Raw genomic sequence first — 26,197 nt, forward strand, 5'->3', positions numbered from 1 at the left:
CTTTTAACAACTTTATTGAATTCAAATTCCCAACAATTCAGATACTTCTGAGTAGGTCAGTTCATGTATTATACACTAGTCTTTTCACATCATCATATAAATCAAACTGACAGCTCTACTGTCAAACGTCAGGTTGGGTTGAAGATGGTGGCTGTGTTGCTCCATTCTACCATTGTCATCTGGAAGTTTGGGACGTATAGATCATTTACTATACTATTGTCCTTTGATACTAAAATTCTGGAGATCGATTTGGGATCAGGTTAATAATTTATTAGAAAATCCAGTGCACTATCGTATGATACCATTTTATTTGGGACATCTATGAGGGCAAAAAGTCAAATTTTGGCAAAAAAATAGCAAGCTTTTGTTTATAATGATGGGAGTTGACAAGCATCTTATTTTAAAGAATTGGAAAAATTGGGATAGATTAAATTATTCATTCTGGTGGGAATCCCTATGTTATATCTTTAAAATGGAAAAGTTTATGGCCATTCAGAAGGGTTATTATAAAAAATTTATGGAAGTTTGGGAACCATTAACTAAATATTGTAAAGATTGATTTAATTGTATAAATTGGGGAAACATGCACATCCGGGGAGGGGGAGGGGGATATATTTTAGCATCTGTTAAGAAATATAGAAGGGTTGATTGCAAGTATTTTATGAGGTGTTTGTAAATTGAAAAAGTGGGTGGGAGGGGGGCGTGGCTTAGCGCGCACACAAAATGGTCGTGTGATCGCAGTGCTCCTCTTACCTGGGCAACCGTTGAATAAATAAAGATTTCCTTTTAAACTGTTTTCGGCTGAAAACATCGGAGAGGACAGCGGGAGCATGGCGAGCACCCGACAGAGTAAAAGTGAAACCGGAGGGGCTGTGAAAAGGCAGAAGCAGGATCAATTTACCCCGAGTAAGGTTCCGCTTCCTGCTGATGTATCAGAGGAGTTAAGCAAAGCTGAAGTTATGGGGGAACTGAGTCAAATCAAACAAATGCTGACAGAGACTGTGAGTAATATGGCAGAACTGAAGGAAGAAATCCTGAATATACACAGACAAATGGAAGTAGCTAATAAAAGAACAACAGAGTTAGAAGTTAAAATGGAGAGCTTAGAATGTGAAGGAAAAAGATGCAAAAATGACAGTTTGGAGAATAATTCAATTGAAAAGTCAGCTGAAAGATTACGAAAACCGTGGAAGAAGAAAGAATATAAAACTTTTTGGAATACAGGAAAATTTGGAAGGGAAAAATGCAATACAGTTTTTAGAAAATTTAATTCCTAGATTATTGCAGTTGGATTTCAAACAGCCTTTGGAAATAGAAAGGGCACACAGGATTCCATTAAAGAGTCTGGAAAATCAAGGGAGACCAAGACCAATTAATATTCAAGATGTTAAGATACCAGCAAGCAATAGAAATTTTAAATGCTGCCAAAAAAGATAAAAACTTAAACTATAAAGGATCCAAAATATGGTTTTTACCAGACTTTGCTAAAAATACAGCAAATATTAGGAAGAAATTCCTTGATCTGAGATCTCAATTAAAGGAAAAAGGATATAAGTATGGGTTATATTACCCAGCAAAAATGAGGGTATCTTGTGGGGATAAATTTTTGTATTTTGTTGACCCGGAAAAACTAAAGACCTTTCTTTCAAAATCAGAACCTATGTCATTTTAGCACAATGGGTGTTGAAATGAAGGGATAAATACTAAGACTGGATTGGTGGATATTGAACAAAAAATTAAATATAAAGAACTATGGGACTTTTGTTTGTTGGAAAAAGAAGAATATGCAACAAAGAACAGGAAATAAAAATGGACAAGTGAAAAAGAAAAATAAAAGAATGTAAAGAAGAAAGTAGAAAGAAGGATAGACTGGAAAGACATTAAAGTGAAGTTATTAGACTGAACTTTTAGGAGTCTGAAAGATGGATGGTTGGAGTAAAGAATGAACAAGAAGGATTAAAGGACTGGACAAATTAACACAAAAGGAAAAGTGAAGACTGAATAGGAAAATAAATAGATGTGAAGAAGAAGAACACAGGACTGATAGACTAAAAGGATATTATAAAAAAAAAAAAAAAAAAAAGAATGACAATTGGCAGTCAAAAGTCTTTAAGAGTGGATGGATGGAGATAAGAAATAAATATGAAAGTTCAGTTTATTTAATAAGTCAGAAAAGGAGAAAGTAAAGAATGAAAGGACAATAAGGAAAAGATTGCAGAATGGACTAATGATAGAAAGGACAAGTTATATGATATTTAAATGCAAGTAAAGGAAAGGAAAATGAATAATATAAAAGAAAGATACATAAGAATTTATTGGTAGCTGAAGGAATGTAAAGATTGATGTTGTGATAATATAGTTTTAAAAAGATTGGATTTAATTTGGAGAAGAGGAAATATAAAAAGGGGGAAAAAATATTTTGAAAATGAAATACAAATGTTTAAATACAAATAGGGGATAAAAACTTATAAAATTGAATTTTTTTTAACAGAAATATATGAAGAGATGGATATTTGCTGATGGATATTTAAAGGAGGATAGGAGAAGATGGATTAGATAATATAAGATATAGGAGAATGATACTTTTTATTAAATATATGACTATGATAGAATTTTCTTAAATGAAATAAAATGTTGGGGGAATGAATTAGAGATTGGTGAAATGATAAAAATGCATTAATGGAATGTTAGGAAATAAATATGGTTATGTGACTAAAGGTTAAATAATAGATAGAGAAATTAATTACTTTAAAATGGAAAAAAAAAAAGTTTTATGATTAGAAGAGAGATATAATTAGATATATTGTGGAGAGGTAGTGAGTTTGTCCTCAATAAAGGATAAAGGGGTTATTAATAAATATTGGTTGCCTGGGGGGGGAGGGGGGAAGTTGGGATTACTGTCCAATGTGTGTCCTTAAGCAGTCATTATATTGGGGGGGAGGGGTGGGAAGAAGGTGGGTTTTAAAGATATTACTAGGATGATTAAGGAAAAGATTAATAAGGGATTGGGTAATTTGGAGGTAAGAATGTGTGCCATGGGGAGAAGTTTTTTAGATCTTAGTTATGGAAGAAGGGAAGAGGAAGATTATGATAAGGAGTATAAAATATATTATGTCTTTTAAGATATTTTCTATTAATGTCAATGGCCTGAATCATGTAATCAAAAGGAAAAAGGTATTATCATTTTTAAAGAAGCAAAACGCGGATGTTTAGTGTCTGCAGAAGATCCATCTTAATATAAAGGAATCACAGAAACTAACGGGGGGTGGGTGAAAGAATGTTTTTTTGCTCCAGCAGAGGGTAAAAAAGCAGGAGTAGCAGTTCTTATAAATAAAAAATGTATGGCCAATTTTAAGATAGTAAATTCGGACCCACATGGAAGATGGCTACATGTTGATATAAGTACAGTGGTGCCTCGCATAACGGCTGCCTCGCACAGCGAACGCTGCGCACAACGAACTTCTTGTCTTGATCCGTACAACGGACTTCGTTTCACACAACGAAGTCGCCCGAGCTGCATCGCTTAACTGGCGCTACATATTTTAAACCTCCCCCCGCCGCCACCGCATATTTTTAAACCTCCCCCCGCCGCCACCGCATATGTTTAAACCTCCCCCCGCCGCCACCGCATATGTTTAAACCTCCCCCCGCCACCACCGCATATGTTTAAACCTCCCCCCGCCGCCACCGCATATGTTTAAACCTCCCCCCGCCGCCACCGCATATTTTTAAACCTCCCCCCCGCCGCCTGGGCCTGCGCTGATCTCTGAATGGCTGCAGTCAGCTCTCGCGGGACTCACAAGAACTAACTGCAGCCAGCTCTCGCGGGACTCACAAGAACTAACTGCAGCCAGCTCTCGCGGGACTCACAAGAACTAACTGCAGCCATTCGGAGATCGGCATGGGCCCACACAGGCGTGCAGAGGAAATTGCTCCTGATCTCGCGCTTCTGGCCTGTACGCCTCTGGCTGGGAAAGATGGGAGGAATTAAAAAAAGGTACAGGGGAGTATGTGGGGGTGATTTATAATACACAGCAAGGATCAACAAAACCCCTGTCTCCCCTCCCCTTCACATATATCCCCTCTATATCGATGCTAACAGCTCTAACAAGGTAAAATTTATCTTTTTTTATGTCATCTTAGCATATTTTATGCTACAGAACGAATTATTTTTTTTTACATGTATTGTTATGGGAAAATGCGTTTCACATAACGAACTTTTCGCATAACAAACTTGCTCCTGGAACGAATTAAGTTCGTTGTGTGAGGCACCACTGTCTGGGAAATAATGCCCTGACGTTGTTCAATATATATGCCCCTAATTCGAATCAATCAGAATTCTTTAAAAAATTGCAGAGTATGTTGTTACCACTGGCTGCTTCTAATTTAGTGGTGGCTGGAGATTTTAATGCTGTAATGGATCCATTAATGGATAAAAAACCAGGTAAAAGTATAAAATCTTTAGGTTTAGATAATTTGGTTCAATCATGTGATTTGAAGGATATATGGCGTATTCTTCATTTTAATGATCAGGAATTTTCATTTTGTTCACAGGTTCATCAATCATTTTCAAGAATAGATTATATTTTTATTTCATCACATAAGGTGCAGCAAGTGATTAAGGCTTCCATTGATCCCATTATCATTTCGGATCATGCGGGAGTATGGATAGATTTACAATTAGATCAATTAGAAAATAGAAGACCTCTTTGGAGATTTGATAATGCATTGCTTGTGGATGAAAAATTTTTGGAAAATTTTAAAACAGAAATTAGTGATTTCTTTCAAATTAATTTAGTGGAAGATATATCTATTGAAAATGTATGGGACGCTTTTAAAGCGACTATGAGAGGTCATATTATATCATATTTGGCTTTTGTTAGGAAACAGATTAAAAAACAGTATATAGAGTTAGAAAAAGAAATTAAAATACTAGAAACTAAATTGGTAAGCAAATGGGAACATGATGTATTACAAGCTCTTTTGAAAGCAAAAGGTAAATATAACGAGTTAGCTTCAAAAATGATAAGAAGAGACTTGTTTTCCAAACAGACAATGTATTATGGAAATTCTAATAAGGCGGGAAGATTATTGGCAAATTATCTTAAAGCAAAAAAAAAGAAGAACTAACATTAATGGGATAAAAGATGATAATGGTATAATAACCAATCAAACGGATATAATTTTAAAGCAATTTCTAAAATTTTATAAGGACCTGTATTCTTCCGAGCCTTATTTGGAGAGGCAAAAAGATGGTAAAATTTTTTTAGATTTAATTATTGGACCTAAGGTTCCTGATCATATAAAACGGAGTTTAGATGAACCTATATCATTAAAAGAATTAGAAACAGCGTTGAGATCTCTTAGAGTTGGATCCGCTCCAGGTGGTGATGGTTATACAGTAGATTTTATAAAACATTCAAAATGTCCTTTCTCATAAATTTATATCAGACACAACTTATAAAAGGTGATATTAAAGGTACTATGGCTGAATCAATAGTAATTGTTTTGCCTAAGCCAAATAAAGATCCTACTTTGGTTTCAGACTACAGGCCTATATCTTTAATAAATGTGGATAATAAACTTTTGGCGAAAATTTTGGCTTTGAGATTAGCCAAAGCTCTCCCACATATTATAGACATGCATCAGACGGGTTTCGTTGCTAAAAGACATTCCTCTAATAACTCTAGATTATTGATTTCATATGTTAAATTTATCAAAAAAAAATGGATGAACCGGCTTTTACAGTTTCCTTGGATGCAGAAAAAGCGTTTGATAGGGGTAGAATGGAATTTTATGTATCAGGCTTTAGAATGGTTTGGTATAGGTTCTGGATTTATACAAATGGTAAAAACATTGTATGGCTTCCCGATTGCAAGATTAAATATTAATAATATGATATCTGATGGTTTTCAATTGCAGAGGGGAGTTAGACAAGGTTGTCCTTTATCTCCTTTTGTTATTTGATGTTGTATTAGAAACCCTTATTGTTAGCAATTCAGCAAGCAAGGGGGATACAGGGTATTCCATATTCTGATATGGGAATATAAAAATTTCGGCTTATGCGGATGATATTTTACTTTATTTGAGGAATCCAGAGTCTACCTTATCTTGTCTATTGGAATTAATTGATATGTTTGGCAAATTTTCAGGTTATAAAATTAATTGGAGTAAGTCTGAACTTATACCTTTAAATGTTCATTGTGTAAAAGGATTATTTGACGCTTTTTCCGTTCATATGGAAAGAAGAAGGATTTAAATATCTTGGCATTCAAGTTAAAAATACAATTGAAGTATACAGTAAAAGAAAATGAAAAATTTGTATTGAAAAGAGTTACAGAGTTATGTGAGCAATGGAATCCGTTACATCTTTCTTGGTGTGGGAGAGGTTCAAACTATAAAAATGAATGATCTTGCCTGTAGTTTGCTACCAAATGAGTATGATACCTATTTATTTTCAGGGGTCCTTTATAAAAAACTTAATAGCATTTAAACGAAATTTCTTTGGCTTGGTAAAACGCATAGAATAGCTTTGGTATCTTTGCAAAAAGTCAATTAAGGAGGGAGGGGTAAATTTTCCAAATTTTTATAGGTACCAATCAAGCCTATATTTTACGTCAGGGTATGTATTGGATCCTCCCAGAACTGATAGATAATGCACCGGATTGGTTATATTTGGAATGGCGCCTTATGTTTCCCCTAAATTTAGTTCATCTTCCAAGTATCAACCATGCCTAGAAGATACAGAGAAAATAAGATATTAATGGATACTTGGAAAACGTTGAGGTTTATAGTAAATTAACAACCTGTCCCAATAAACAAGTCAACTAATCAGTCTTTATGGATAAACTCCAAGATTAAAATTGGCGGAGCTCAAATCCTTTGGAAGGAATGGATTATTGCAGGCATTAGATCTCTGAATGATGTTATTTCGGAAGGTAAACTACTGGAATTTTCACAATTGCAACATAGATTTGGTCTTAGTAAAAAACAAAGTTTTAAATGGTTGCAATTGAAGCAGGCCATTCAGGTTGGATTCCCTGAATGGAAAACATTGAATAATCAATATAGTTTAGAGTTCTTATGCTTCCAAGCAGACTTCCTAGGTCATCAAGCCGCATTGTGGTATAAATTAATATCTGGATATTTGAATAAAAAACCAAAAAATGGTCTAAGAGACATTGGAGCATTGAGATTAAGCATCAAATTACTGTATCTCAATGGCCACTAATTTGGTCTTGGAGAATGAGATGTAGAGAATGACACGGTGACGGTTTACCCGCGGCCACCGCATTTAAGCCGCGGGTCACCGCCGAAAACGGGGAAGAAAACTAGCAGTCGCTGCGGTGACGGGAACAAGGCCATTCACCGACCGCGGAAACGGTGAACAGGTTTGTCCCCGCGGGCCAATGTACCCCCTTCTAGGAACCGCTATTTACCTGTGTTTCACCGTGCTCCTCATTTGTCAGATCAACCCTTCCTGCCAATCGCAGCAGAAGGGTACCCAACCCCTCCTGCCGGTCCTCCCAATGGCCTCCCCTAAGATCGCCGGCAGGAGGGTACCCAACCCCTCCTGCTGGACCCCCCCCCAACGAACCCTCCCACCCCGGAACCCCCTTAGTCTTACTTTCCAAGTTGGACCGGACAGCTCCTCGCTCGTCTGGCCAGCAGGCCTGCCTCCGTCCAAATGAGGCGGGCCCGCCCCTCCCCTCCCCTGCCTCCCAATGGCCTCCCCTAAGATCGCCGGCAGGAGGGTACCCAACCCCTCCTGCTGGACCCCCCCCCCAACGAACCCTCCCACCCCGGAACCCCCTTAGTCTTACTTTCCAAGTTGGACCGGACAGCTCCTCGCTCGTCTGGCCAGCAGGGGCCTGCCCTCCGTCCAAATGAGGCGGGCCCGCCCCTCCCCTCCCCTGCCTAACCCACAGGATCCTAGGGCCTGATTGGCCCAAGCACCTAAGGCCCCTCCTATAGCGGGAGTGGCTTTAGGTGCCTAGACCAATCAGGCCCTAGGATCCTGTGGGTTGGGCAGGGTAGGGGCGGGCCCGCCTCATTTGGACGGAGGCAAGCCTGCTGGCCATACGTGTGAGGAGCCATCCGGTCCAACTTGGAAAGTAAGACTAAGGGGTTCCGGGGTGGGAGGGTTCGTTGGGGGGGGGTCCAGCAGGAGGGGTTGGGTACCCTCCTGCCGGCGATCTTAGGGGAGGCCATTGGGAGGACCGGCAGGAGGGGTTGGGTACCCTTCTGCTGCGATTGTCGGGAGGGCCGTGGGGGGGTCTACAGGAGGGGTTGGGGTGCCCTCCTGCCGTGATCGCTGGGGGGAGGGAGACTTGCAGGCCGTAGCCGCGGTCACTATGCTAATCACGGCAGCATTTAAAGTACATGTCGTGTTTGTTTTTGCATTGCTAGCCCCAGGGGTGGTGGAAGATTAGTGATTGAAAAACTGTATGAAAAATAACTATTTTAAATTTAGTGATCAAAATGTGTCAGTTTTGAGAATTTTTATTAATTAATTTTTTCTCTGCGTGTTTTGTTTTGTATAGTTATTAACTAATATTTAACTAAGTTTTAAAGTTTTAAAGAATGTTTCCTTTATACGTAAATAAAGAAAAGTGAATGGGATTGCAGTGGCGGTGACGGGGCGGTGAATGGGGTGGCAGTGGCGGTGACGGGGCGGTGAAGAGGATGGTGAGACGGGGACGGGGCGGTGACGGGGATGGTGAGACGGGGACGGGGCGGTGACGGGGATGGTGAGACGGGGACGGGGCGGTGACGGGGACCAATTTTTTCACCGTGTCATTCTCTTAATGAGATGTACAGTGTCAGCATCTATGAGACAAACTTGGTTCTTTTTATTACATAGAGCTTTTTGGACCCCTACACGTTTGCAAAAATTAGATAGTTCTAAGTCCAATAAATGCTGGCACTGTAATCTGGAACCTGGGACGTTGGATCATTTACTGTATCATTGTCCCTACATTAAAAGTTTTTGGAATGCAATTTGGCCACAAATTAATAAATTGATGGAAAATCATGTAGCAATATCATATGATACAGTGTTATTTGGAATGATGATGAGAAAAAAAAGTCAAATTTCACCAGAAAATAACAAGCTTTTACTAGTCATGACAGGGGTTGCCATTCAGCATATAACCAATAACTGGAAGAATCATAGTAACCTTAATTATACATTTTGGTGGAATACAATTTGTCATATATTCAAAATGGAAAGAGTAATAGCAATACAAAGAGGGACATATCCTAAATTTATAAAAATATGGGGGCCATTGACAAAGTATTGTACTGAATGAATAGTAGGATTTATCTTCTTCTTTTCTTCTTTTTCTTGTCTTCTTTATGGCACACATGGAGGGGGGTAGTGAAAATAATTTTACATAACATGTTATAATATGGTATACAATATGTATAAGGTGATTGGAAAGTACTTGAAGGGTGGGGGGTGGGAGAGGGGATAAAAAAATTTGTTCAGAATATTATGTAATAGATATAAAAGTGATATTGTGTATTCATTAGTTGTAACTCAATATTTTGTACACTTCATGTAAAATATGAAAATGAATAAAGAATTATAAAAAAAAAAAAAGAAAAGTGGGTGGGAGAAAATAAGTCTTGTCTTTATTCTATTAAGTATATTGTGCGGTAATGATATTAATTTATGTAAATGCATCATCTTTTGTAAAAAATGAATAAAGAATATTAAAAAAAAGAAGAAGATGATGGCTGTGCAGTTACATAACACTAACTACAGCACTTTTGAAGATAAGTATACTTGGGGAAGAAGTTATTAAGGTAAGATAAAATTTGGGCTTTCATTGCATCTTAATTTACTATAGGAGTAAACCTATGGTATCGCTGTACTATAGCAGGTTCCTGAGTGCTGTGCATAATGCTGAGTGTGATTAATTTTGCAGCATGGTCGCAGTGTTTTTCACTGCTTTACGACTTCAGCCAGCCATATTTAGAGGGTGCATGCATCTTTACATTTCATACGGTTTCCTCAACACACCCATCAAAGACTCATAAGACTCCTGAGGCAGGCCGGTTAGGCCGAAACATGTGCGTTTCGGGTCACAGAGTCATTGGATGAATTTATGAGGCTTTGGATGAATAAAGGCATTTGAATCTATTAGATGAGTTGAAGGACACTTTTTTGGTGCGCACCATTCTGATTGGGACAATTCCACTTTGGTATTGTACAAACAGAATTATGCCATAGTTCTGGGGTCAAGCTGCAAAGCTAAGGACAAATACTTCCAGGCCACATCTTAAATGAATCACAGACAGCACCCTTGAGGTGCCCCTCCTGCCCAAGTACAAAATTCCTCCTATGGCTTCTCATCCCAAATAAGGGCCCCCCTAATACAAGCCCCCAACCTCAACTCCCTTATCTTGAATCACCCCAAGTGGGTTTGGACAGGAGTGATCCCCAATCGCTCTTATCTTTGCTGGCACTTGGTTCAAATTTATTCTCACTGTTTTGTTTTTTTTCTGTATAAGTGCAAAGAAGCTAGGGGTGAAGCTCCTCAAGGGTCGTCCCTTTAAGATAAAGCTCAGAAGTGTTAGGCTACAGCTTTGTGACCCCATGTTCCCACGACAGTATATAACCCCCTTTATTTTTCAGGGAATCCTTATAAACACTCCAGTAGGGCACCAAAACCATTGCTATAGTCCTTTAACACTTTTCTTCATCAAAGCCAATTAGTCCACTTCCAATTACAGACTTCATTTCTTTCATCTCACCGCCTGGTATGCCTGAAATAAAGTACCCGAGTCATCCACCACACCGCTTCCCAGCAGTTTAATCATCCCCTCTAACTATAACCCCTACCCTGGCATTCTGTTTGTCTTGCTTGTTTAGCTTGTAAGCTTATTCAAGCTCCTTTGTGACTCTGTACAGTGCGTTAGAAATAATTAATAATAGTAAATCATCTATTCAATGGAAGGCATTCTTTTTTTATCATGCTCATTTAATTTGGAATAATCTCCCTATTTTAATAAGATCAGTAGGTCAATATACTGTTTTTAGAAAACTTTTAAAGACATTCTTGTTTAGAAACTTTTTATCTTGAATTTATCAGCTCCTACTGTTGGATATTTGTCATTGTGTTATGTTTAAATGGGTTTGTTCCCAGTAATAGAAATATATTGTTATCCACCATGAACTCATAAGGGCTTTGGCGGAATATAAGCCAGAATGAAATATAATGTAAATAATGTGGGTTAGTGCCTTAATGCAGCTTGATAACTATCCTCCTTAGTTTCTGTAAAAATCATACTTATGTCGGCTCTGATTTGTGATTCCAGATCTGAGATATACTGCATTTTGGAAGGTGAAGCAGAGTAGATTCATTTACAACTATATTATCATAATGAGCACATATGATAAAAGAAAATACATGAAAATGATGGGACTGATAGCTGAGAAGATTGAGCCCATTAAATATAGTGATAACACATGATGATTTGGAGCCTTTATATCACCTATGATGGTCTGTACTAATATTAATCAGGATTATAGTATTTTGACTATGCTATGTATGAAAGGGAAATAAGAATATCATCACCTGCTAGCAGCAAGGAACCTAACTCAGACTCAATGCCCTATTTTTTTCCCCCTTAGATAAATCACCACTGAAAAAAAGGTTATATCCTGAATTCCATATTTAACTATTGCATCTTAACTGAACTGATTGGGTATGAAGTGCTTACCAGTCAATGCCTTTGTGGTAGTTGGGTCCATTGAAAAACTGAATCTCTTCGAAGGTTGATGGACTTGGGAAGTTGCTGGTAACAGCAGGGTGCATGATAAGGAAAGTATGCAGAGCCGTTGTGCCTAAGGAGACATGCATTGAATTACTCTGACTGAACATCTGTCAGAACACCTGTTGGTTAATGTTTTCTGAAAGAAATAACTTTAAGAGGCTTTACAATAGAACCTACTGGCAGGTAGCTATAGAGATCAAAAGGAACAATAGGTGCACTTGATAAAAATCAATCCAGTTACATACAGCATCATCATAGCAAGATTATATTATTGGGTACTTTTTCTTTTCATGAGCAGTCCTCATGAAACAATGGGTATCATCCAAAGTAAAAGCAACCTGAAAGTTTAAAATGTAGGCTCCTCTTCTTTGAAAGCTCCTTGTATTTTCCTCATAGGAAATAAAAAATCCCAAACAACCTATATATACCGTGTTTCCCCCCAAATAAGACACTGTCTTATATTAATTTTGGGTCCAAAAATCACACTACGGCTTATTTTCAGGGGCTGGCTTATTTTCAGGGAAACGCAGTATAATAAGCTTGAAGCAGGGCTGACTCAACCCTAAACAAGACTAAGCAGGGATCAGGTTAGTTGGAGGTAAGGATGGCAAAGAGCAGCCAGTGTCAAAGCAAAACAATGGGTTCTGACAGTATGCCCTTTTTCTGAAGGGAATCTAGTGCAGTGGGGTAAGTTTTCAGAGTTATGCCCCTAATCGTTGTTGTAAAGATAGTCTACGCCAGTGGTTCCCAACCTTGTCCTGAAGGACCACTAGCCAGTCGGGTTTTCGGGATAGACCTAATGAATATGCATGGAGCAGATCTGCACCCCTATCATCTTCATTACATGCAAATCTCTTTCATGCATATTTATTAGGGCTATCCTGAAAACCTGACTGGCTGGTGGTCCTCCAGGACAGGGTTGGGGACCACTGGTCTAGTCCATTGGTCTAGTCCCTTTTTTACATTCCTTTTAAGAAATTCCCTATTAGAAGAGGTGGTACCACATTTAATAAAAAGTACTAGTATTCACTCATTATTGGAAAAAAAATCTTAGGACTCTTTATTAGTAGAGAGCTATCATCCAATTTCTTGTATCTCCATTTATGGGTAAATTTCTTTAAATGGTGGTAAAAGTTAAATTACAAGACCATCTGGAAACCAATTAATATTTTGGATAAAAGTCAATTTGGCTTTAGACCAGAGAATAGCCCTGAAACACTAGTGGCATTTTTAATTGACAATGTCACCTTTTATAGAAAGGAAAGATATAGCAATATTGATTGATTTATTTAAAATTTAGGGTCATCCTTTGACAGGGTAAATTGTAATGTTTTGTTGCAGCTGCTGAATGAGATAGGTATAATTAATAAGGCTCTTGATTAATTTTCTTATTTGTCTTCTAGGACTTTCCAGGTGACATGTCCTCTTGGAATTCTAGGCAAAAAACAGAGGAAAAAATGCTGCAGAGGAGTCAAAACATATAAAACAGCAGGGTTGATGAAGAAGCAGGTCAACCAGCAATTATATTTTGATTTCTTTTTGTTATATTACTGAAATGTTATTATCATGGATATATTGAAGTGATTGTAAATGTGAAATATTAGAAAAATAAAAGTAAAAAAAAAAATGACATTAAGGATTGACTAATACTATAAATATTGTAGAAAATGATTACTTCGATGGATACAGAAAATAGGAAGGAGTGTAAAGTATAAGGAAAAGAAAGAACTGTGCCTAGGAGAAAATGGTTTCAAGTTAATACCTTGGGACATTTTCACAGAGATATTTATCTTCTGATGATCCCATGATAATGTCTAAACTCACTTGTTTGTAGTAGGGTTTGGTTATAGGCTTATACAATCCCCCCATTATCACAGAAATTTGCACGTGGCTCTGAGAATGTAAATGGTTGTATGTACTCTTCATGCATACACATAGTTGATAAAATAAGAGCATACATTGCAATTGCACTCCAGCTCCTCCCAAATTATCCCCCATCCCCTGGAATGCCTATGTGGAAATCATAGAAAAGTAGGTTCTCATATACTATATATCTGAATAGAAAACGAACTCCATAATTTTGATAAGAAGCCTCTAATCTAATGGATGGCTCTACTTAGGCATCCACTCAAAATAGATAAGTATCAAAACTTCTAGGCAACTATGAAATTGCCTCATTCATCTAAAATCTATCCATCAAATGTTATCCTACTAAAATGAATCTTCAACAATACTTTAATTTTTTTTAAACTGCTGTCAGCATGAATAGAAACAGGAAGTTTATTCCACAAAAAAGAGGGCAGCCTGTTAACTGCTGGTTGAATTGTTGCTGATTTACTTAAGACTGAGGTTTCGTTTGTTATTCACCTACAATGTTAAAAGTCTGGCTTAAAGAGTTGAACGAGGACAGAAATTTCACCCATCCCCAACAGAATCTAACCCATACTCACCTGTACCCACTAAGATCTATTTTATCTCCACCAATGTGCACAATTAATCTCTTCCATCCCTATCCTTATCCACAGGCGTCAAAACTATTATTTACTTGCTCACAGCCCTCTGTTTCCTCCCAGCCCCCAAAGACTCAAATGTTTTTTTTGGATGGTATTCACTATTTAACCAATGAGTGTTCCAGGTACCTCTCAGGGCATTCCAATCCTTATTCTGGTATTTCAACTGCTTTTTTCCACATATTCCAAGCTTCATTTTATTTATTTATTTAATTCAATCTCCCCTCGAGTTAGGATAAAAACTTGTACCAGAAAAAACACTTGTACTTAATTATGGCAAATTGTAACCTGTTAACTGTATATTATGCTTACAAACCTGTCCTTTTGGTGCTCTAATTGCCTCTCTCAGTGCATTCCAAGCCTCATTCTGGAGTAACCAGAGATTTTGACTATACTTTTGCGGGAATCCTATGGCAACTTCTTCCATATCCATGGGATTCCCACAATCCCCATTCCCATGCAGCTCTCTAGTCTGTCTGTCTGCAAAGCTGATATTATATCCCTGATGCATGCAATTGTTAAAATATGGCTGCTTCAGATCTGTGTTCATCCAATAAATCATTTTTGGTGTGCCTTACTGCTGTCACTGTGTGTTCATTTATGCACCAATTGCTCATTCTAGACTGTCTGTACCACGTCCATCTGTTGATCACTGATTAGGAGGCACAGACCACAATTCCTTCAAGAATCTGGCATAAAGCTGCCTTTGAACCAGACCTTCCACCCATCCTAGAGTTATGAATGCTACCAACTCAGCAACCCCAGTCTTGGCGGAACTGACGACCAAGTATGTCACAGACCATGTATAAGTAGAATAGAATATAGTACTGCTGCTGCTTCTGTCATAAGATCAGTTAAGGGGATATACTGAGAGAAGTTAAGGTTACCAGTCTTCTGGGGTCCAGAGATGAGGAATTTGGGGAGCCTATCACAGGTTTTTTCCTTAGACCAGATATCCTTGTGTCTCTTATCATCACATGGATTCTGCAAAAAAACAGAAAGGCAGCTTGGTAGGATAAATGTAATGCATCTCTGAAAAGATATTACATATATATATATATATTGATACAAGTTTAGAGAGAACAGCTTTTCCCTATTACATTATAGCAGTAGTTCGCAGGAATCATAACAGGTCTGATTTTTAGAATCTCCCAAAATGATGATTGATAAGATATACTTGAACACAGTTGTTCTGCAAATATGTAAATTTCCATAAATGGGTTATCTGAAAATCTGGCACACTTACGAGAGCCAAGGACGAGAGCAGAGAACTGCTGCAGAAAAGAACCTCCTACATAGACTCACACCTGCATAGCTTCTGCTACATTATAGTGCATTTTTATATAGAACTCCGTCCGCAACTATTTTAATATTTACAATACTTATTTTTGTTTAATTGTGTGATAGGAATTTACACACAAAATAAAAAATACAATTTTGATCGAGGAGTCTTACCAGCTTCAGCAATAATTAATGATCACACAATGCAATTCTGGAGGCATTTCAGCTGAATGAGGTGATATGGAAATACTAGAGCAGGGGTGCCTAATAGGTCGATCGCGATCGACCGGTAGCTCGCCAAGGCAAAGTGAGTCAATCACTCAGGACTCACTTTGCCTTGGCGATCTCTTGGGCCGATTAGTCTTCCTCTCCCCAACATCAATTCTGCCGTCGGAGAGGAAGTTCGGGCCAGCCAATCGCTGCCTGGCTGGACGGAACTTCCTCTCCGACCGCAGAATTGACGTCGGGGAGAGGAATGCTGGTCGGCCCGAAGCAGGAGAGCTTGGGGTGGTGTCGGCATCGGCTTTGGGGCCTGTTATCCGATGGCAGCGACAGTGGCAGTGGCTTGGGGAAGGGCAGGGAGAAAGAAAGAAAGGAGCGCAGGCAGGGAGACAGAAGGAAAGAAGAGAAACAGGAAAAAAAGAAAGGGGGTATGAAGAGAGAAAGAAAGGGCAGGGACAGAGGAAGAAAAAGTTGGGGAGGGAATGAGGTTGGAGGAGAGGAAGCATACAGGCTGAAAGAAAGATTGGATGCACAGTCAGAAGATGAAAGTGCAACCAGAGACTCATGAATTCACCAGACAAGGTAGGAAAAATGATTTTATTTTAAATTTAGTGATCAAAATGTGTCTGAATTTATATCTGCTGTCTATATTTTACAATATGGTTCCCTTTTACTAAACCACAATAGCGGTTTGTAGCGCAGGGAGTCTATGAGCATCAAGAGAGCGCTGGGCATTCAGCGCAGCTCCCTGAGCTAAAAACTGCTATTATGGTTTAGTAAAAAGGGAGGGGGGTATTTATCTATTTTTTTATGGTTATTACTGAGGTGACAATGCATAGAGTCATCTGCTTTGACCTCTTTGAAAAAACCCCGGAATAGGAATGATAATTAACATTTTCTATGCGTACAGTGTGCATTGTGTTTTTTTAAATTTTATTGTTGGTAGATCATTTTGACTTGGTCATTTTAAAAGTAGCTCGCGAGTCAAAAAAGTGTGAGTACCCCTGTACTAGAGATTGGTGTGTGTAGGGGTAGGGGTGAAAGGAGACAGAGGGCCGAGGAGCACATTATCCTGGAGTTTATATCCTTTAAAGTAAAATTAGAGAGTCACAGCAGTAGTCTGTTTGGTCAATCCTAGGAAGTAAACTTGATTCTGAGAAGTCTTCCCCCCCCCCCAGAGGATCCTGAGAATTTCCGTTTCCAAACAGTCTAGATCAGTGTTTCTCAACTCGGTCCTGGAGCAGTACCCCGTTTGCCAGTCAGGTTTTCAGGATATCCACAATGAATTTGCATAAACTTGATTTGCATGCACTGCCTCCTTTATATGCAAATTTCTTTTATGCATATTCATTGTCGATATCCTGAAAACCTGACTGGCAAACGGGGTACTACTCCAGCACCGAGTTGAGAAACACTGGTCTAGATGATGGAGGAATGATTGACTATGGTGGATAGCATTAAATAGTAGTTTATTTTTCTGCACATACCAGAGCAATGCTACTTCAGCACACGACTACAGGTACCTTTTATGAAGCAGTTAGCAAGAGTTTTGCTGCACATTAAATGTTAGTTATGAGGTCATGCGACACTGTGCATAGGAGAGGTCATTGAATTGAATCTCTCCTGCCACCTACTTAAACATTCCAAAATCCAGCTGATTTCCTGCCTCTAAACTGAGCACAGCAATTGGAGATCTGAGGGGCACAAGATGGATGCAGGATGGAAACGAAGGCAGTGAAAAAAGATCGCAACCAGGATTCCTTCAAGAATCTGGCTTAAAGGTGCCTTTGAGCCAGAGCTGCTTCTAGTCTTATGGGGACTTCTGTTGGCTCAGTGTGGATTGTGGAAGTAACCGCCGAGATCACAGTGGCAATGATGTCTATTTTGGATATATGCTCGATATCGATCGATAATAAACTGGAGTGTTTGCAGAGCATGTTGGAGGATATGGGCAGGGAGCTTGCCACTTACCAGCAGCAGACCAGTGATATGGAGAATTGGGTCCGTGTTATGGAAGCCACATAGGCTAGAGTCAGCAGAAACTTATTGCTACATTAAAGGACAAACTGGAAGATCGTTCCAGAAAAAGTACTGTAATTTGAGATTTGTTGGGTTGCTGGAGTCCACAAGGTCATGAGTAGTAATCATTAAAGTGCTCAACTATGCTCACAAGTCTGCTATACTACAAGTCTTACATGGGAGTAAAACAGTAATTTATGAGAACAAGCACATAATGTGCCTCCTTTGAAAGTGGCTGTGCAGAGGTGTGATTTTGCACCCATTTGTGCTGCTATCCCATGTGACTAAAGGTGACTTATCAAGACAGCACTCAAATGTATGAGACTGTGGCGGTGGAGCAGGACTTTTTGACCCAACTTGACACAGTGAATGAATGGGCTGCCACCCCAGAGACTTAAGGATCTGTGCTATGTGGTCATTATAATACTCTGGTTGCATTCTTCATTGCAACAACAGTTTTTTAAAAATTTGGATTATAACTTCAGTTGGTTATTATTGCCCGATACATGTGGACAATGGACTGGTTTATAAGATTTTTAGTGAGTTTTGACATATTTATATGCTACACTACAGGCTTTCTGGATGCTTTGTTTCAATGATTAGAGCTTTATATGCTTCTTTGAGAGCTAAGCTCCTGGTCAATGTCATGGTGTCGGCATATTTTTCGATCAGTCAGGGCATACAACAGTGGAGAGATCACTGATATAGAAAATGGGGAGAAAATGGAAAAATGTCTGATGATCTGACTTTTGTTACTGGATTATCTTAGGGCTCCTTTTATGAAGCCGCAGTAACGGTTTTAACGTGCGCGACTTTTAATCACGTGCTAACCCCTGCGCTAGCCGAAAAACTACTGCCTGCTCAAGAGGAGGCGGTAGTGGCTAGCGAATCCGGCGGTTTAGCGCGTGCTATTACGCGTGTTAAACTGCTACCGCGGCTTTGTAAAAGGAGCCCTTAGTTACATAGGCCTGGATTCTACAAACGGTGCACCAATGTGGCGGTAGGTTAGGTGCCACACCACCACTAAATTTAATTGGCTTAATTGATTTTAATTGGCGTGGAACACATCGTTTAAAATCAATTATTTTTTCATTAAAAAATGAAGGTGCCTCCATCAATGGCACCATTCTTCTGACTACAGAGGCGCCGAAGGTGTGGTTAACATCAGAAGTGATCTTAGGCACCTCCATAGTCATGATTCATGTCAAAAGATAGGTGCCAGAAATGTAGGCCAGGGTTTTAAAGGCATACATTTCTGGCACCTATTGTTGCTGTGGTCATGATGCTCAAAACGGTGCTGTTGTATGATTGACATGTGATCGGTACCAGTTTTTTAGGTGGCTGCTACGAATGGCGTTGTTTCAAGAATTTGGCCCATATTGGTTGAATCTGGCATAAAAGTGCCTTTGAGCCAGACCTTCCACCCACCCTGGAGTTATGAATGCTACCAACTCAGCATGATGAAAGTTTTCTTGCTGCTTGTCATCTATAAAAAAGTGGAATCCTAAATGTTAGCTAAGGAGCAGCCTAATGGTTAGTACAGTGGCCTAAGAACCAGGGAAACTAGGCAAGTCATTTAACTCTGATAGCCACCAAAGCAGCTAAACTGGACAGACAAATCACCATTCTATTGTCATCAACCACAGACTACAAAACCTTCAAGAAAGATACTAAAACCCTATTCTTCAAAAAATACATAAAACCTAACAAGACCAGTTCCTACCCAAACCCCACCTACCCACTCTATACCCGCTCTATACCCTTAATAGCATATTCTATTATGCTTCTATCTACCCAACCAATGCTAAAATACCTTTATTTACCCAACAGTTATCACCTTAAGACCTCGACAACTCTTTGGTAATTCTTATGTAACTCTTATGACATCTCTTATGCTATTCATGTAAACTTTTATGTAATTTCTGAAAACTTTTATGTAATCCGCCTTGAACGGCAAGGTATTGGCGGAATAGAAATCACTAATGTAATGTAACTCTCCATTGTTCCAGATACAAAATAAGCACCTTTTCCTTTAATTGAAATCACAGAAAAGCAGTGCATCAAATCCTATCCCCTTCCCTTAGCGCAGACCCATGCTAACACCTAATGCTATTAAAACAGCTAGTATGGTAAACAACTCATGCTAGTTGCTTAACGTGGAAGTGGGCAGTGACTGGGGTAGAATGGGAGGAGTAATCTGCTGTGACAGCTAGAGTACAGGCCATTACTATGTGCTAGCTGTCATGCCTACAGATAGCATGGCTGAACTTACTTCGCCTTCTAGAGAAGGTAGTTAACATAACTGCACTATCAGCAGACCAGTAGTGTAGCTGCTGTCATGAGAAGTTCCACAGTGGCAGTCTCTCCCATTCTCCAATTTCCCCCCAACAATCCCTCCAGTGTAAGAGCTCATCACTGGGGTACAAACCTCATACCCTGAGCATAAGGCACCCCCTCCAATGCCTACCACTCCCTCTCTGCTCCCACCTAAGACTCCAGATCCAAAATATTCCCTATAAGCACCAGTGGTACTCTCATGGTATTCCTGCTAGAGGGCATCTTTCCACATAAGAAGAAAATATTCTTACATGGACGGATGCCCCCTTATGGCAGCACTAGGCTATCCACTAGGGGGTCATCAGTGCTATTTAGGAACATAGAAATGATGGGGGAGGAGCATAGGATGGACTGTTCCTATCCCTTGCCAATAGAGGACCAGGGATTTCCTGAAGATAAGCCCTTGGGTTGGTTAGAGGGTCAAGGGGACCGAGTAAGGGTTAGCATTGGAAATGTAGGCGGAGCTTTTCATGGTGGGGGAGGGGGCGGCTTGAATGGGGATCAGACCAGGAAGGAGGGTTATGGGGGAATCGGTTCTTAAATGGGGATCGTGTCAGAGGGAATCTGATATGAAAGGGGCATCATAGAGAGGAGGGAGGGAGAATGGTAGCACTGCCACAGGTGTTAGTTGTAATCGCGCGTTTGCGTAGGGCCCACATTACACGCCTGGACAGATAGTACAGATACTTCTGTGCTATATGCCCAGACGTATAATGTGATGCCCTTGTGATAAATGTCTTCAGATGCCAGGCACACCCCCTGCATTTACCACACAGGCATTGCTCTTACCACCTGTTAATTTTCTCCCTTCCCCCCTCTTTTACTAAGGTATGCTAACCGATTAGCGCGCGCTAATCGAATTAGCACACGCTAAACGCTAACTCATCCATAGACTAGCATGCATGCGTTGGCGTTTAGTTCACGCTACATCGATTAGCGAGCGCTAATCGGTTAGCACACCTTAGTAAAAGAGGGCCTTAATGTGCAGTAAGTACAAAAACTTAATACATATTAATAAAAGGGATCCTATGTTCTTTTATTGAAAACTGGGGTTTGGGGACAAACTTTTGTATTTGACATGGACAAGCTAGCAAGCAAGCTGTAAGTGATGTTTTATTAAACTACCTTAGTATGTACACATTTTGGTCATTTCTGTTAGTTACTTTGTACTGGCCATGGTCAAAACACATGGTGAACAAATGCTGTATGAAATTAAACATTAAAGGCTCCTTTTCCACAAGTGTGTTAGGGCCTTAACGCGCGCTAGCCGCTACCGCCTCCTCTTGAGCAGGCGGTAGTTTTTCAGGTAGCGCGCAAGCTAAAAACGCTAGCGTACCTTTGTAAAAGGAGCCCTAAATGAATAACGTCAGGTGGCCTTTAAAGAATTACGCTCACATAGTTGGGTAAGTTCAAAATGGCCAATATCTGAACATAAAAATACATTGTAGCCTGGAGGAACCAGCAGAAACAATTCTTCTCTCATCTGATGAAGGCAGTATGGCTTTCAAAAACTGGTCACTAATGAGTTATGTTAAACCACTAGAAAGGTTTGAACTGCATTCTTGACTAGATGGGTCAGGCCTTTATCTGCGATTATTTTCTCTGTTTATCATTTCTAACTATCAAAATTTATAGCTCACTTCGCTCCATGATCAACAGAACCTATAATAGATTGGGTAACAGAGAATATTAAATTAAAATCAATAATGATACAAATACAATAGTACAGTATATCATATCATGAAAAACGGGTTAAAAGTAAAATGGAATCATATTATGCCATATCTAAGTAGACTAGTATGCCAACCACAGCACTTTAATAACTGTGTTAGAAATAGCTAAAAGATTTACAACAATATGAAGAATATATAAATTAAAAAATGTTCTCTTCCCTCTGAACATAAAAGTGTTCTCACTTTTAGAAGAGCCAATTCAAATATATTTTTGATAAATAACTGGAAATGCTAAAATGTCCTGCTAACAAACTAGGAAAGAAGCAACTTTTGAGACCAGGCCCTCCTGCGCTCTCTCATGTGTCAAGAATTTCAATCTTTAACATGCACTCACTGGAATTCTATTAACCTCCTCTCTAACCTGATTTCTTTTACACTTTGTGATTTGACCTCTTGGTGGTGCTGCTGCTGCCTTCACCCACCTGCCAGAGGGGGTTCTCCTCCTGGGGAAAGATTTCAAAGTACTTCTTTGCTAGCTGGACAGGTGGCAGAGTCTGCAGACGAAGGTTGGTCCAGCACTGTACAAACTTGACCAGACTTTCAAAAGTGTACAGCCCCAAGCGATCATTGCCATAATTAGACAAATGGGTCATGAAGATGCTTATCTATGCACAGCAAAAAAAGAACATATATTAAATTCAGAAAAAGATCCTCTCTTTTTTTCCCCCTTAAACTCAAGTAGAAATGTTACAATGGCCTAATGGTGTCTGGTAGCAGAACAGCATGCTTCCACAGGGACATCTTGACATTATGTCAAACTCAACATGCCAAAGAATCGAAGAAAAATAATATAAATGTTATAGCGTGTGGTCTTACATAATTGTTGGGGAGAGTGTGGGGAGGCATACACATGTATGATGGAGTACAAACAATATCAAAGCAATTACTTTTACATGTAAATATTGTTTTATCCATAGAAAAGAGATCATAAAAATTTTGGCATGGATATGGGCAGGTCAAAAGTAAGAACATGGAAAGAATATGTATACTTTTATATTTATACTTTCATACAAATTCAAGGGTTTGGTTTGGGTGGAGGTGAAATATATGCAAGAATTAAAGTAAATATGCCAAGTACAGATGTTCACGATCACAACTCCTGTTATCTTGGAACAGGTGTTAATTTGTAAGTGAGGCTCTGGATACCTATTTTAAGAAGACACATAGGGCTAGATTCACTAACCTGCTCGAATCGGAACAATCTGTTTCTGATTCAGGCAGGTCCAACAAATTCACTAACCTAAAATATGCAGATGGGGGCGATCGGAGGAACGCCCCCATCTGCCTGCACGGATTGCGCATGCACAATCCGCACACATGCGCAGACCCGTCCTAGCCGCAATTTTTTTTTTTTTTTTTACTTTACACTTTCAAAATCACAGACTTACACAGGCAGTTGGGGCAGGCATGTTCGGGGCCCAACTCTCCTGCTCCTTTGCGGCGGCAGCAGCCTATTCCCTCCTTCCCTTCAGTGCGAGCCCGCGGGTTTAAAACTGATGCTGCACTGCGGCATGCAGCCCCGCTTTAAAACCATGGGCTTGCACTGCGGGGAAGGGCAGCAGAGAGCAGGAGAGATCGGGGCAGGCAGGCAGGCTCTTTTGGGGTTGCAGGAGATGGGGCTGAGAGGTTAGAAAGCAGGGCGGCAGAAGGCAGGGCAGTCGCAAAGGGCTTCAGCGACTGGTCTTGAGCAGTCGCTTTTTGCGAGGCCAGTGGGATCGAAAAAAAGTTTAGTGAATCGCGTCCCTGCCTACTTTGCATGCAGTTCCCCTCATTTGCATGCATGCACCGGAAGAGGATCGCTACACAGGTTAGTGAATACTGCAGGAGGGAAATCTGGTCGCTAAGGGCTCGCAAACCGATCGGTACACGATTGGTTTGCTTAGTGAATCTAGCCCATAGGTGCTTATGTTGCTTTTATAAAATATTCCCCAATCTGAAACAATTCTTTGTTCAAATATTTCAAATGTATTTATTTATGTTTGCTATTATTTATTTATCATCAGAAAACATCAAAAACCCCTGTAGCAACTTATCAATGCTGTTTTTATAAAATCAACTTTTATTTTCAATGATCAACCCCTCCAGAATCTTACTAGGTCAAAACTGGGAAAATTAACTTGCTCACCATAAAAATATCTTAAATACTTTTTATGGAGATTGTTGCTTTTGTAATCCCTGGCCTGGTTATGTACACAGGAGGCAGGCCAGAAGAACACTATCAGATAAAAAGAGGGTAAATAGGACAAATAGAAATACCTTCTTTATCAGTATATTCAGGGTTCTGGGACACTGATCTCCAGAGCTATATGCATAGAGGTAGCCACCTGCTTAAAGAAATTCTCTGCCAGTTTCCATTAAACTATTAAACTGAGAGAGACAAGCTGCATCTCCCTCCTCCAAACTGCTCCCTTCCCCTTCTCACTCCAACTGCAGTTAGGTCTCTCTCTACACTGCTCTCAAACAGAAAAAAAAACCCCTCTGAATCTTTCAAAAAAGAGTCAGTAATAGCTCTCTGCTTTTGGCAGTGGGATGAGTTCACACAGTGTGTGTGACAGCCTCCCCGCTGCCATGACATCAGAAGCAATATCAGCTCCCTGCATCTTAAAACGTTCGAAAGATTCAGTGAGCAGAGGAATCTCCCCTCTCACGCTCTCCCCCTGTCATAATTGGACAGGTTCCCATGTCCACCTGTAAGCCCAGTGTGGTAAGCACAATTGCTACCTAGTACAGCAGAGTCATCTTGCCTAGCCAGTTGAATTCTGGAACTATCAACCAATCAGCAATGACAGTGTCTGCAGAAATTTGTAAAAAATGATTAAAAGAGGTACCCAATTTTTGTGATAGGCTTATGAATCCTGTCTGACCTGCATACTAATACAGAATTCATCAGGATGCTTATGGACAATAACTGTCCTTTTAAGGACCAAAAAGCACAGTTACTTACCGTACAGGTGTTATCCAGGGACAGCAGGCAGATATTCTTAAAGTATGGGTGACGTCACCGACGGAGCCCCGGTACGGACACTTTTTACTAGAAAGTTCTAGTTGGCCGCACCGCGCATGTGCGAGTGCCTTCCCGCCCGACGGAAGAGTGCGTGGTCCCCAGTTAAGATAAGCCAGCTAAGAAGCCAACCCGGGGAGGTGGGTGGGACGTAAGAATATCTGCCTGCTGTCCCTGGATAACACCTGTTACGGTAAGTAACTGTGCTTTATCCCAGGACAAGCAGGCAGCATATTCTTAACGTATGGGTGACCTCCAAGCTAACAGAGAGGAAGGAGGGATGGTTGGCCATTAGGAAAATAAATTGTGTAACACAGATTGGCCGAAGTGCCCATCCCGTCTGGAGAAGGTATCCAGACAGTAGTGAGTAGTGAATGTGTGAACTGAGGACCAAGTGGCAGCCTTTCAGATTTCCTCGATGGGTGTGGAACGGAGGAAAGCCACAGAAGCAGCCATAGCTCTGACCCTGTGGGCCGTGACAGCACCTTCCAGTGAGAGACCGGCCCGAGCATAACAGAACGCAATGCAGGCAGCAAGCCAGTTGGAAAGCGTCCGTTTGGAGACAGGGCGACCTAGACGGTTAGGGTCGAAGGACAAAAAGAGCTGAGGAGACGAGCGGTGAGCCCTGGTACGGTCAAGGTAGTAAGCAAGGGCACGCTTACAGTCCAGCGTGTGCAATGCCTGTTCCCCAGGATGAGAATGGGGCTTAGGGAAAAAGACAGGCAACACAATGGATTGGTTAAGATGAAAATCCGAGACCACCTTGGGAAGGAATTTAGGATGGGTACGCAGAACCACCTTGTCATGGTGAAAAACAGTGAAAGGTGGGTCGGCAACCAGTGCATGCAGCTCACTAACCCTCCTGGCAGAGGTGATGGCAATGAGGAAAAGCACCTTCCACGTCAGAAATTTGAGTGAAGTAGTGTCAAGAGGCTCAAACGGAGGTTTCATGATAAAACCACATTCAGGTCCCAGACGACTGGAGGAGGCTTCAGAGGTGGTTTGACATTAAAGAGGCCTCTCATGAACCGGGAAACCAGGGGATGAGCCGTAATAGGTTTTCCGAGGATAGGCTCATGAAACGCAGTGATGGCACTGAGGTGGACTCTGATTGAGGTGGACATGAGGCCAGCATCGGATAGAGAGAGCAAATAGTCCAGTATAGTTTCCACCGCCAATGAGGTGGGATCGTGGTGATGCAGTAGACACCAAGAGGAGAACCTGGTCCACTTCTGATGGTAACATTGGAGGGTGGCCGGTTTCCTGGAGGCATCCAAAATGCGACGGACAGGCTGAGACAGATTCTCTGG

General features: G+C 40.3%; 1 protein-coding gene across 1 annotated transcript in view; it reads right to left on the minus strand.

Annotated features, from left to right (window-relative positions):
- Nucleotides 1–26,197, minus strand: part of NDST2 (N-deacetylase and N-sulfotransferase 2) — a 687,503-nt gene that overhangs the window by 34,543 nt on the left and 626,763 nt on the right. Inside the window, 3 exon segments of the mRNA XM_033942504.1 lie at nt 11,731–11,854; nt 15,182–15,278; nt 22,309–22,491. Of these exon segments, the coding sequence (XP_033798395.1) occupies nt 11,731–11,854; nt 15,182–15,278; nt 22,309–22,491 (404 nt within the window).

The sequence above is a fragment of the Geotrypetes seraphini genome, chromosome 4 (genome assembly GCF_902459505.1).
Source record: "Geotrypetes seraphini chromosome 4, aGeoSer1.1, whole genome shotgun sequence".
In the NCBI taxonomy this organism is placed as follows: Eukaryota; Metazoa; Chordata; class Amphibia; order Gymnophiona; family Dermophiidae; genus Geotrypetes; species Geotrypetes seraphini.